At 38.2% G+C, this 14327-nt stretch overlaps 1 protein-coding gene across 1 annotated transcript in view; it reads right to left on the bottom strand.

Moving 5' to 3' along the window:
• Positions 1-13981, bottom strand: part of LOC140862412 (uncharacterized) — a 34261-nt gene extending 20280 nt beyond the window's left edge. The window contains exon 1 of the mRNA XM_073265433.1: positions 13837-13981. Within this exon, the coding sequence (XP_073121534.1) occupies positions 13837-13981 (145 nt within the window). The remainder of the gene's footprint in view (positions 1-13836) is intronic.
• Between the last annotated feature and the right edge of the window lie 346 nt (positions 13982-14327).

The following is a 14327-nucleotide window of genomic DNA, read 5'->3' as shown; positions in this document are numbered from 1 at the left end:
AATTGATACCCGGTGCAGCGGAAGTTTTAAAATTTTATATGGAACAATTCCATATCATGGGTTCAAAACTTTACGATTAAATTGTGCGTGTAAAAATTAAATAACAATTAAATTTTTACCTCCAATCTCGAAACGAGATTATGGACACCAACAGATTACTCTGCTCTTGTTGTATATCCCAGGAACTGATGGACGAACAATTCTTCAATCAGGTCCACGAACAGAAGTTTAATCCCTCTGATAGATTGCACTAGAAAATCTATCAAAAGTTTCTACGAAGAGAATTAACGAATTTGATCCGTTAAACCAGACTGCAAATTCAAAATTCACAGGCTGGATTTTTCCGAGCAGAGAGGGAGGGGGGCGGCCACTTAGAGAGAAAAACAGCTAGGGTTTTCGAAAATTGTGACCTCTGTTGTGTAATTTCTGTACTGCAATAACTTATTTATAATATGGGCTGCTAACAGCTTAGGGCCCATTAGTCATAAGTTCAAGCCTGACAAGCAAAGCCCGCATGTTCAGAAATTAATATAAAATTCATCGTGACTCAGATTGATAAACCAATTTCACCAATGTTCACAGAAACCATTTCTGCATCTTTTAGAGTCAAGATAAATTTTCTGAATCCGAATTCAGTGATTTCCAAAAATGCCCATCCCTATGTCATTTTAGGAAATCTTACTCCCTCTACTCATTAAATTTAACTCTTTAAATTTAACTATCTCAACGGGGATTAAAAATTCATTACTTGTGTGACCCTCAATGGTTCAGGGATACAGCTAGCCGTGGGCTCACAACTCCTTGTGACTCGGAACAACAATTTCCGACTTGCCCATCGAATCATGGTAAGAGCGCCTAGCAACATCGCCCCATGATTCCCTAGGTATCACTGATAGTGCCTGCAAGAACCAATAGATTTTGGTTAGCGTACAGTACGGTCCCTTCATCCATATATCCCGATCGAATCAACAACCATTGGTAAATCGAGAGTCGTTCGAGATTCGATAACTATGCAATAAATCTTGAAGATCAAATAGTGACATCGCATGTGCTACTAAGAAACCATTTCTTAAAACACATCATGTACTCTGGCCAGAGATTCGTCACACTAATATCTCCTCAGATTACATAGGATATCCACACTAGCAAGTATGTGGTGAATCCTTGACAACAAAGCATCGACTCCCATATGTGTCGTAACTGTACCCAATCCCGACACCTGATGACCCCAATAGAGTCGGTAAACGAGTCAAAGTACAGTACTAGCATATAGAGTCTCAATGGTGTTTCAAGTAGTAAGGTTTAATGGTGTACAACCAAAACCACGGACTTTATCCACTCGATAAGTGATAACCACTTGGAAAGTCCGGATAGGGTAGTTCGATCATTCATCGTATGAATATCCATTTGCATGCTTTGAACATCTCTATGTTCCATACCAATGAAACGTGGTACTCGACATCGCAAATGCTAGTCTCAATTTCGAGCGATCCTTATCCTTATTAACGGACGGCTCAATCGACTAGGAACTGTTTAGAATATACAGTGACTATAAGATGTGTTTCATGATAGCCATCCCCATGTGCTACCACATCTTACATACACTATAGTATATTCAAGGTCTTCGTCTAAACATCTTATAGTATGTCACAACATAATAATATGATAAAAGATAAAGTAAATGCCATTATAAAAGTGTAAATTATATTAAACAAAAGATTGTTTATACAAAGAGTCATCAAAGCCCTTAGCCACAAGTTGGCTCACCGGGCACCCACTCTTTCAATCTCCCACTTGCCCTAAAGCCAACTAGTCATACTACGCAGTCCCATTGCTTCGCGATGTTTGTCAAATAATGGTCCTGGAAAGGGCTTAGTAAGTGGATCAGCGATATTGTCTGCAGAGGCCACTCTCTCGACAGTGATGTCTCCTCTTTCCACGATCTCCCGGATGATGTGGTATTTCCTCAGTACGTGTTTGGATCTTTGATGAGACCTTGGTTCCTTTGCCTGAGCAACGGCACTCGTGTTGTCACAGTACACCGGGACTGGACCAACAACTTCAGGAATAACGCCCAACTCTTGGACGAAATTCCTCATCCAAACGGCCTCTTTAGCAGCAGCTGATGCTGCAATGTATTCTTCCTCAGTGGTAGAATCCGCTGTGGTGTCCTGCTTGGAACTCTTCCAAGAGACAGCACCGCCATTGAGCATGAACACAAATCCAGAGGTTGACTTCGAGTCATCCACGTCACTTTGGAAGCTAGAGTCGGTATAGCCTTCCAATTTCAGTTCTCTTCCTCCATATACCATGAACATATTCTTATTCCTTCGTAAGTACTTAAGAATGTCCTTCACGGCTTTCCAATGCATTTGACCGGGATTAGCTTGATATCTGCTCGTGACACTCAGAGCAAATGCTACATCCAGTCTGGTAGATATCATCCCATACATGATACTACCTATGGCTGACGCATATGGTACATGTGTTATTTTCTCTATCTCTTCATCAGTCTTGGGACACATAGACTTGGATAGAGAAACTCCATGACACATAGGTAGATGTCCTCTCTTGGACCCATCCATTGAAAACCTTTTCAATATGGTGTCGATGTAGGTTGCTTGAGTGAGTTCTATAATTCTCTTAGATCTATCTCTATAGATCTGTATCCCTAGAATATAGGATGCCTCATCCAAATCCTTCATCGAGAATCTACCTGACACCATATCTTTGTTGACTGCAACATCCCTACGTCATTCCCAATGAGTAGGATGTCATCAACATAAAGTACTAAGAATGTCACAGAATCCTTAACTACTTTCTTGTACACGCATGGTTCCTCCGGGTTCTTGATGAAACCAAAATCCTTTATTTTTTCATCAAATTTCTGGTTCCAACTTCTTGATGCTTGTTTGAGACCATAGATCGATCTCTGAAGCTTGCATACCTTATGCTCGCTTTCCATGGATGTGTATCCCTCAGGCTACGTCATATAGATCTCTTCCTTAATGTTTCCATTAAGAAATGCAATCTTCACATCCATTTGCCATATCTCATAGTCATACCAAGCAGCTATGGCAATAAGGATTCTTATGGACTTGAACATTGCAACTGGTGAAAAGGTTTCATCATAGTCAACTCCTTGTCTTTGAGTATAACCTTTCGCCACCAATCGTGCATTGTAGGTCAATACCTTACCATCAGGCCCAAGCTTTCTCTTGTAGATCCATTTACACCCTATTGGAACAATTCCATCGGGAGGATCTACTAAAGACCAAACTTGGTTTGTATGCATCGAATCTATTTCCGACTGCATAGCTTCAAGCCATAAATTTGAATCCGCATCAGAAATTGCTTCCTTGAAGTTTCTTGGATCACATCCAACGTCGGGTTCATCTTGATCCCCTTCAAGAAGAAGACCATATCGAATAGGAGGTCTAGAAGTCCTCTCGGATCTTCTAGGTATATGCGTGTCCATCATTGGTTCCTGAGGTGTAGGATCATTATTTTGTATTTCGGTTTCTTCTCGAATTTCTTCGAGTTCCATCATCTCGCCTTTCTTATCCAATAAGAACTCCTTTTCCAAGAAGGTGGCATTCCTTGAAACAAACACTTTTGTTTCAGTAGGATGATAGAAATAATATCCGATTGAATTCTTCGGATACCCTACAAAATAACATAAGGTGGATCGACTATCCAACTTATCTCCCACTGTCTGCTTCACGTAAGCAGGACATCCCCAAATCCTCAAGTACGAATACTTAGGAGTTTTGCCATTCCATAACTCGTATGGTGTTTTATCCACTGCTTTGGTGTGGACGTTGTTCAACAACAATACCGCCGTTTCAAGCGCGTAGCCCCAAAACGAAGGTGGAAGCTCAGTGAAGCTCATCATGGATCGAACCATGTCCAACAAAGTTCGATTACGACGCTCCGATACACCATTCAGCTGAGGTGTCATAGGAGGAGTCCACTGAGAGAGAATCCCATTCTCTTTCAGATAGTCCAAAAACTCGGTACTTAAGTATTCTCCACCTCGATCCGATCGAAGTGCTTTAATACTTTTACCTAGCTTGTTTTCTACTTTAGCCTTGAATTCTTTGAACTTTTCAAATGCTTCAGACTTATATTTCATTAAATATAAATACCCATACCTTGAATAATCATCAGTAAAGGTAATGAAGTAGGTGTGGCCAAATTGAGTACTAATTCTAAATGGACCACGAACATCTGTATGGATCAAATCCAACAGATTTTGACTACGCTCAGGTTTCCCCTTAAAATGAGATTTAGTCATTTTTTCTTTCAGGCAGGACTCACAAGTAGGTAGAGAGTTAATATCAGACATATCAAACATGCCCTCTCCCACTAGCTTGTTCATCCTCCTTGTGAAAATATGACCTAGCCTAGCATGCCAAAGGTTTGCCGGGTTTTGACTATCGATTTTCCTTTTGTTCGTTGTTACCGGTTTATCAACATAATTTATTGGAACGTCTTTTAATTTTAAGTTATATAGATTGTTTTCAAGTTGTCCATTTCCAATCAAACATTCATTCTTGTAAATATTGCAAATCCCATTCACAAAATTGCAAGAAAAACCATCTCTATCAAGCATAGAAACAGAAATAATGTTTTTAATCAAATCTGAAACAAATAAAATATCTCTCAAAAGTAACTTAAAATCGTTCTGCAAAATTAAATAAACGTCTCCCACAGCTTTTGCTTCAACTCTAGAACCATTTCCGAGCCTCAGCTGGGTCTCACCCATTCTAAGCTTGCGACTTCTTGTCATCACCTGCAAATCATTGCAAATGTGAGATCCACATCCGGTATCCAATACCCAAGAAGTAGTATTAAGTGAAACATTTATTTCAATATAGAACATACCCTTCGCAGTTCGCAACTGCTCTAGATATTCCTTGCAGTTACGTTTCCAATGACCGGGTTTCTTGCAGTGATGGAAAACATCCTTGGACTTTTCCATGTTTGAACCCTTTGTCTTGTTCTTCTTCTCGGGTCCGGTTTTCTTGGGTGGGGCAGAACGTTTCTTACCCTTTGTACTTGGCCCTTCTTAGATGAAGAAGAGGAGCCCACCAAGAGAACTGGTTTATACTTCTTTAAAGTGGTTTCATATGTTACAAGCATATTGACCATCTCTTCAAGGGAGGCCTCTATCTTGTTCATATTAAAATTCACCACAAAACCGTCAAACGAAGAAGGAAGAGAGAGAAGTAATAAGTCCACGTTGAGTTCATGCTCCAATACCAAATCAAGCGTTACCAACTTCTGAATGAGCCAAATCACTCGTACCCCATGATCACGAACCAAAGTCCCTTCACGCATGCGACACGTCATTAGCTCTTTTACAGTAGCGAACCTTTCAGCTCTCGATTGAGCCCCAAAAAGTTCCTTGAGTTGTACGTGAATGTCAGCAGCATTCACGGTATCCTCAAATCGCCTCTGGAGTTCATCAGACATCGAGGCTTGCATATAGCATTTGGCCTTGATATCATGGTCCCACCATGTATCAAGTTTGGCCAACTCTTCCGGACTTATGTCAGCTGGTGCTTTCTTCGGAGGAGATTTTTCTAACACGTAGAGCATCTTCTCCGAGGTCAAGACAATCTTCAACTTACGGAACCATTCCGTATAGTTTGCGCCAGTCAGTTTATTTTGTTCGAGAATAGAGAATAGTGGATTGCGCGAATTCATCTTAATGAAATACTGAAAAGAAACAGACAATAATCAGTGATTGTTTAATTAATTTACTAAGACATAAAATAGGCGAAATTTATTTTATGAATCTCACTCCCACTATTTTAACGATTTCACTACCCTCTAGTGAAAACGGGAAACTGTTTTTCTTAGTGGGAACATGGAGTCCAATCGACAAACTATGGTCCCGAATAATATCAGCCAACCATAATTTTCAAAAGGTAGAGCCCAATTGCTTCCAAAGCAACCTCCACGTTTTTACCTCATGTCCAATAAGGGCCCAATAATATGACGCCGTTTATTGTGACATGTCAAGATGACCCATCAATATTAAGTTGTGATGGACGGTCGCCATGTGGATCCCCCAATAATATGAGCCGATCCCATGGGAGTTCCACCCAACTTACAACATGTGTCGATCCAATGTACAGTTTTCCGACGAACGGGCCCCCCCCAATAATATGAGCCAAACCGTATCTGCGGGTAGCATCTCATACATTGATCGTTGATGGAAGTTAGGAACATTTAAACAATATTTAAATTTTCTTTATTTATCTTGATATCAATTTTAAATCATATTTAAAATGAGGGATTTTAATTTTGAAAATTAGTCTCATCATTTAAAATTTTGTATGTTTGCGGGATTCATACAATTTAGTCTAAAACATGCATACAACGATAATATCATATATTATATAGGATGATCGATTCCATTTCTAATCGACCCGTGGTTGCCAATCACGAGTCTAAGTCCAATCCTAGGTAATATGCAGATATGCAATGCAATCCTATTACATTGAGCTTTCAATTTACATTTCTTCAGTCTTTATTGTCTGCTGGGCCCACCTCCGTCTTCAATTCTTCATCTCCCACTTAGTCTAATGTATTTACAATAAATAACTATGACAAGTAGGGGATACATTTTTAAGGGGTGGGAACGGGCCATAAATCAGGCCCACTTTTATTACATATGACAATTCATATTGGGCCATAAACCAGGCACATTAATAAATCCAACAACAATAAAAACAAATGTAAATTCCTAACATACAACTACAAAATTGGTCATGGCAATCGATCATCCTTATCCAATAATATTTAATTCAAAATTAATTTATTGGATAACATGCAATGGCAATTAAATTAAAAGGATAAAATCATATTCCATATATAAAATCTTATTTTACATACAAAATCATATTTTATCTTTTTATCAAATAAAATCATATTTTACATATAAAATCCAATTTTATACATAAAATCATATTTTACTCAATATATCCATAAGATCATATCTTATCATCAATCGTACCAAAAATAATTAATTTCATAAAATCTGATTTAACGGATAAAATCTAAAAATTTTCCAAAAATTCAAATTTATCCAAAAATCAATTTTAAAATTTTCGGACTCGAACAATTCGATCCGACGCCTCGTGGACCAATCAAAAACAATTTTTGATCGGACCAAAAATAGAATTTTAACATATTAAAATTTTAATTTAAAATAAAAAATTAATTTTTCCCGGGCCGCCCGGGACGATCCCGGACAGCCCGTGCCCCAAAAGGGGCTCGGGCCGGGTAGCCCGTCGCTGCCCCTTGGGCAGCGACGATCGCTGCCCTGCACAGCGCCCAGCGCTGCGCTGGGCAGCGACCATCGCTGCCCGTGTTTTGCCCGAAAAAAAAAAATTTATTTTAAAAAATTTATTTTGTTTCAAAAACCGAGGCTTAAAAATTTTTGTACAATCGATTAATTTAATCGCTTGATCTGAGCAACCTGGCTCTGATACCACTGTTGGAGAACGTTGATCAGATCAATCAGAATTGATACCCGGTGCAGCGGAAGTTTTAAAATTTTATATGGAACAATTCTATATCATGGGTATCAAAACTTTACGATTAAATTGTGCGTGTAAAAATTAAATAACAATTAAATTTTTACCTCCAATCTTGAAACGAGATTATGGACACCAACAGATTACTCTGCTCTTGTTGTATTTCCCAGGAACTGATGGACGAACAATTCTTCAATCAGGTCCACGAACAGAAGTTTAATCCCTCTGATAGATTGCACTAGAAAATCTATCAGAAGTTTCTACGAAGAGAATTAACGAATTTGATCCGTTAAACCAGACTGCAAATTCAAAATTCACAGGCTGGATTTTTCCGAGCAGAGAGGGAGGGGGGCGGCCACTTAGAGAGAAAAACAGCTAGGGTTTTCGAAAATTGTGACCTCTGTTGTGTAATTTTTGTACTGCAATAACTTATTTATAATATGGGCTGCTAACAGCTTAGGGCCCATTAGTCATAAGTTCAAGCCTGACAAGCAAAGCCCGCATGTTCAGAAATTAATATAAAATTCATCGTGACTCAGATTGATAAACCAATTTCACCAATGTTCATAGAAACCATTTCTGCATCTTTTAGAGTCAAGATAAATTTTCTGAATCCGAATTCAGTGATTTCCAAAAATGCCCATCCCTATGTCATTTTAGGAAATCTTACTCCCTCTACCCTTAAATAAGATGTCCCACTTCTTTGTTCATTAAATTTAACTCTTTAAATTTAACTATCTCAACGGAAATTAAAAATCAATTACTTGTGTGACCCTCAATGGTTCAGGGATACAGCTAGTCGTGGGCTCACAACTCCTTGTGACTCGGAACAACAATTTCCGACTTGCCCATCGAATCATGGTAAGAGCGCCTAGCAACATCGCCCCATGATTCCCTAGGTATCACTGATAGTGCCTGCAAGAACCAATAGATTTTGGTTAGCGTACAGTACGGTCCCTTCATCCATATATCCCGATCGAATCAACAACCATTGGTAAATCGAGAGTCGTTCGAGATTCGATAACTATGCAATAAATCTTGAAGATCAAATAGTGACATCGCATGTGCTACTAAGAAACCATTTCTTAAAACACATCATGTACTCTGGCCAGAGATTCGTCACACTAATATCTCCTCAGATTGCATAGGATATCCACACTAGCAAGTATGTGGTGAATCCTTGACAACAAAGCATCGACTCCCATATGTGTCGTAACTGTACCCAATCCCGACACCTGATGACCCCAATAGAGTCGGTAAACGAGTCAAAGTACAGTACTAGCATATAGAGTCTCAATGGTGTTTCAAGTAGTAAGGACTAATGGTGTACAACCAAAACCACGGACTTTATCCACTCGATAAGTGATAACCACTTGGAAAGTCCGGATAGGGTAGTTCGATCATTCATCGTATGAATATCCATTTGCATGCTTTGAACATCTCTATGTTCCATACCAATGAAACGTGGTACTCGGCATCGCAAATGCTAGTCTCAATCTCGAGCGATCCTTATCCTTATTAACGGACGGCTCAATCGACTAGGAACTGTTTAGAATATACAGTGACTATAAGATGTGTTTCATGATAGCCATCCCCATGTGCTACCACATCTTACATACACTATAGTATATTCAAGGTCTTCATCTAAACATCTTATAGTATGTCACAACATAATAATATGATAAAAGATAAAGTAAATGTCATTATAAAAGTGTAAATTATATTAAACAAAAGATTGTTTATACAAAGAGTCATCAAAGCCCTTAGCCACAAGTTGGCTCACCGGGCACCCACTCTTTCAATATGGTGGTTTTTACCATATATTTCAGCTTGTTATTATAGTGTTTGGAGTTCGAGAATTTAGCGGCAACATTGGAATAGAAAAGAACAAGGTTTGAAACCATTTGCCTTTGAAGAATTGAGCTGGAAAGTTGAGCAGATTTAAAGATATGCTCTTGATGTTTTCAGGTTTAAGAAGTAGAGTTGATGTCAACCTTTGTATCTAGATCTTGTACATGTGTTGTACTTTGAACACTTGAACATAAAGACTTTTATGTTTGTCAAGATTAAGAATAATATAAGATCTTCTGGGTTGTATATCAAGTTCCATGTTTAGTTGCTTGGTTGGCTCATGGATGTGCATGCTTTTTCTTAGATTTTGAAGCATGTATCATGTTTTATAAGTTAGACGATGTTTGAGATTCAAAACAGGGGCAAAACCTTCATTTTTCAGCTATTTAGGAGTGGAATCAGAGGCCTAGGTGCGCCTGCTCAGCCCAAAAGCACGGCCGCGCCTAACCAAGGCACCATGGGTGCCTTGGCCCGAGCCATGGGCACGCCCGCGCGCCCAGGTTAAAAAAAAAATTGGTTTGCTTCTTACCTTGTTGCGCGACTGAGATTAACATAGATTATATGTTAAGAATTGAGATTAACACCCGAGGTCCCCACACATCTGCTCAGCTGTCCTCTTTGTTGATGCTTCCTTGGTCGGTTGAGGTGAGATGGTTGACCTTAATGCCTTGGTGGGGTTTGAGACTGATGGTTCTTCTTCTGTTTTGATTCCGAGTTCAAACTCGTACGCTTTAAGATCTGCAAATTAATCATGAAGCTCTAGTTTCTTTAGATCCTTTGATTCTCTCATGGCTATGGTCTTGACATCCCATTCTCTAGGTAATGCTCGCATAACCTTCAAAGCAATTTCACGGTTAGTGTATATTTTTCCGAGAACAATCAATTCACAAATAATATTGCAAAATCTTTCATCAAACTCAGCCATGGTTTCTCCTGATTTCATTTTGGCATTGTCAAACATTTGAATGGCTACAGTGAGTTTGTTTTCCTTGGTTTGATCGTTTCCTTCGCATAGTTGAGTAAGTTTTTCCCAAATTTATTTGGAAGTTGAGAATGTCTTGATCTTGCTAAACATGTTTTTATCCAGCGTTTTGTACAGTATGTCTTTGGTCACGTTATCAAGATTTGCTTTCTTCTTGTCTTCATTAGTCTATTCTGCTCTGGACTTTTCAACCATCTGCAGTTCTCCTTCTGAAATGGATGCAGCAGTGTTCATTTTTAGAATCTTCATGGGTCCATCAGTGATGACGTACCACATGTCATCATCTCGATCAGAAAGATGCGCCTGCATACGATTTTCCAGTCATCATAATCTTCTTTAGAGAACATATGAATTTTATTTAGAGAATTCATGATGAATATCAATAGATAATAGAAAAACCCTCTCTGATACCACTTGTTGGGGATCGAATACGTGTGTAGAGGGGGGGGGGGGGGTTGAATACACACTTATGATAATCTTTAATTCTAATGCAATATGGTTGAGCAAATGTTAGTTTACTCAACAGATTTTCTGTTAGCTTGCTTAAATTATAAGAGCTACTTATAATAGTGCGAAAACAACTCTTAATATGCTAGATGAGAATAATGTAATAGTGTAATGCAGTAACATAAATAAGCACAGATATGTTTCTGGATGTTCGAAACTCAATCTCCTACGTCATCCCTTCTTCCACCTCGTAAAGATTCACTAGAAGACTTTGGTTATTACAATGTCTTGCAATACACCCGATCCAAGTTAGGACTTATCCAATGCCCAATATGGAACTCCTAGATTCACAGTGATAAGATTTAAAGCTCTTATCAAACTTTTCTTTAGTTGGTGATGATAAATGTCTAAGCTTCTTGAAGACTTAGACTCTCAAATCCTTGTAGCCGGTGGTGTTCTTCAAACAACAGATGGATTTGAGTAACCCTTGAAAAGATCTCCTTGCAGATGAATATGCTTTTTAGCTAAGGGTTGAATGAGCGGTTGAGTATTCAAAGTGGATTCAAGAGCTCAAGTATGCAAATTCTTTGTAATCATGGCACACTTCTTTGTTGAGAGGCTCTGATATTTATATAAATTTTCTTCAACGTCTTTCTCTTCTGTCAACGGTAGGAAAGCGTCTATGATGTCAGATATCAATCTCTGATATGTGAACAGTGATAAAATCTTCTGAATATCTTGTACTTGGAGCGCCTTTAATTGTCTATTCAATGTGTCTTCACATTAAATGCTATTTATGACTTTCTCACTTTATCAGACGGTTCCTTAAATGCTTCGTCCTTTGCATTTAAGTTGTCTTGTCAACTTTCCAAGAACTGGGAATCTGTGACTTTTGAATGTGGCGTGTATCTTAACACTCTCAAATTTCAGTAGGTATCTTAACCAGTAGATATGCCTTTCTTAGTTGACAAGTAGCGGTTGACATGCTTTGTTCAGCTGATACTGCTTATTCCAGTTGATATCTTTGGTCAGATGATGTCTTGACGTCGGTAGATTACCTGTGTATACAAGTAAATGGCAGCCTATCTAAAACAACGATATATTGTTTTGTTATCACCAAAAGTCAGGATTCAACAATAAAGTTTGTATATATGACATTGGTCATCAAACTTATTAAAAATTGAACACTGAATTTGCGAAAACACCTTTCACATGGAACAAGAACATAGAATACACGTACATCCCTCAACTACTTAGTGGTTTAGTCAAATTCATTTTGCAAGGGCCAGTGTGACCAATAAAAAATTTTGCTGAAAATTTGGCACAAGTTGAATCACTGTAACAGAGATTAAAACACTACACATTACAAACTGAATGCAGAATGCCTATAATCCTAAAATTTCGTGAAAATAAAAACAACAATGTTGTCTGTGGTGTTGTAACACCTAGAGACAACACCAGCAAAGGATTATAATGCACACATGATGATAGACCTCCGAAGAGTTGAAATCTCTCGAAATCTAATGTTTTAGTAAAAATGTCTGCCAGTTGGTTGTTGGTTCCAACAAACTTCATTCGAATCATATCTTTTTCTACCAAATCTCAAATAAAGTGATGACGAATGTCAATGTATTTTTTGCGAGAGTGTTGAACTGTATTCTTTGATATATCAATCGCACTCGAATTATCACAATAGACAATGGTGGGTTCACTCTTAAAACCATAATCCTCAATCATTGGGTTCTTCCAAAGAAGTTGTGAACAAAAACTTCCGGCTGCCCCATATTCAGATTCAGCAGTCGAAAGTGACACACAATTTTGCTTATGACTATACCATGAAACCAAATTATTACCAAGATAAAAACACCCACCCGTAGTACTCTTCCTATCATTCACATCACCAGCCCAATCAGCATCACTAAAACAAACAAGATTATTGTGTGTTTCCCTCGTATACCACAATCCCAAGTCCAATATACCCGAAACATATTTCAAAATACGCCTAAAAACTTTTAAATGAGTTACCTTTGGATCAGATTGGTACCTAGCACATAAACACACACTGAACATGATATCAGGACGACTAGCAGTCAAATACAAAAGACTCCCTATAATGTTGCGATACATGATGTTGTCAACACCAGCCGCAACACTGTCTTTTCCCAATTTCTCACTCGAGCCCATTGGAGTTTTCATGTTCTTAACATACTCTTTACAAAACTTTTTCACCAAATTCTTAGCATAATTACTTTGACAAAGAAAAATACCATCATTAAATTGCTTAACTTGCAGTCCAAGAAAGTAAATTAATTCTCCTACCATGCTCATTTCTAAAGTAGAAGACATGCTTTCAACAAAATTATCAACATGCTTTTGAGAGAAAGCACCAAAGATAATGTCATCTACATAAACTTGACAAATAATAAGTTCACCTTTGGACTTTTGAATAAAAAGGGTTTTATCAACCTCACCTCATTTGAAGACAATTTCGAGCAAATATTCAATCAACCTACCTATTTGCACATAAAAATTGGCGAATTTTGTGTGTTGCGCAGGCTTGCCAGGCACGTGATTGCCGAAATGAAATAAAAATAAAAAATAAAATCTAACTTCTAAAATCAAGCGAATGTGAGCCCCGCTTTCATCGTCGGTCTCAATTCCACCGGTTTAACACCAAAAAACATAAGGAATAATGAAGAAAAATCATTAACAGCAATTGAAACTTTAAAACTGCTACCAAAAATTTTAAAATGACAAGTGTTTTCCATAAAACAAAATAAAAGATGTTGCTAGAACACTCGAGGAACTACGAAATATGACTGAAAATATGTACTGGAAATCAAAAAAAATACAAGAACAATGATGAAATTTTGAAAATGTGTAGAAATATGCTGAAGAATTCGAGCTTTTGGAGCTTGGAATTGCTGGATTTTTCGTTCTTTCTTGTGTTCTGCATGAATACACCTTTTATATGCTAGTTCCCGAGTCATTTCCTCAAATGATCACCTCCACTAGCCCCACTACTTGTAGCACTAACAGCCCCATTAACAGCCCCACTAACTCTTAACTGTTTTGACTTGGTCTTATTCTCACTCTTTCTCAGCTTGGTTCCCTGAGTGACGAAGGTTCCCCGAGTGCCCAACTTCACCATCCCACTACTTGTAACTATTTTGACTTGGTCTTTTCCTCTTTCTCTGCTTGGTTTCTCGAGAGTCAATCCGGTTCCCCGATTGCAGTAGTGGGTCTTGGAAGTTTTGGACCAAATCTTTGTAGTTACTGTAGCTTTATTGGGTTTTAATTCACCAATAACTATCATTAAAATTCTTAATTGATTAAATGATAAATTAATGACATAAATTAATTTATGGGTCAAACAAATGCCCCCTGAAGGCTTTTGGCCCAACGGGCCAATATGTATGGATATAATACCATGCATTGATCTGAGTTTCCCGCAAGATTTTGGTTTATCCAGCCAATATGCTTGAGAAAACATCTTT

Source organism: Henckelia pumila, chromosome 4 (genome assembly GCF_033568475.1).
Source record: "Henckelia pumila isolate YLH828 chromosome 4, ASM3356847v2, whole genome shotgun sequence".
In the NCBI taxonomy this organism is placed as follows: Eukaryota; Viridiplantae; Streptophyta; class Magnoliopsida; order Lamiales; family Gesneriaceae; genus Henckelia; species Henckelia pumila.
Note: the sequence above shows the minus strand (reverse complement) of the source record. Positions and strands in the feature narration are given on the sequence as shown.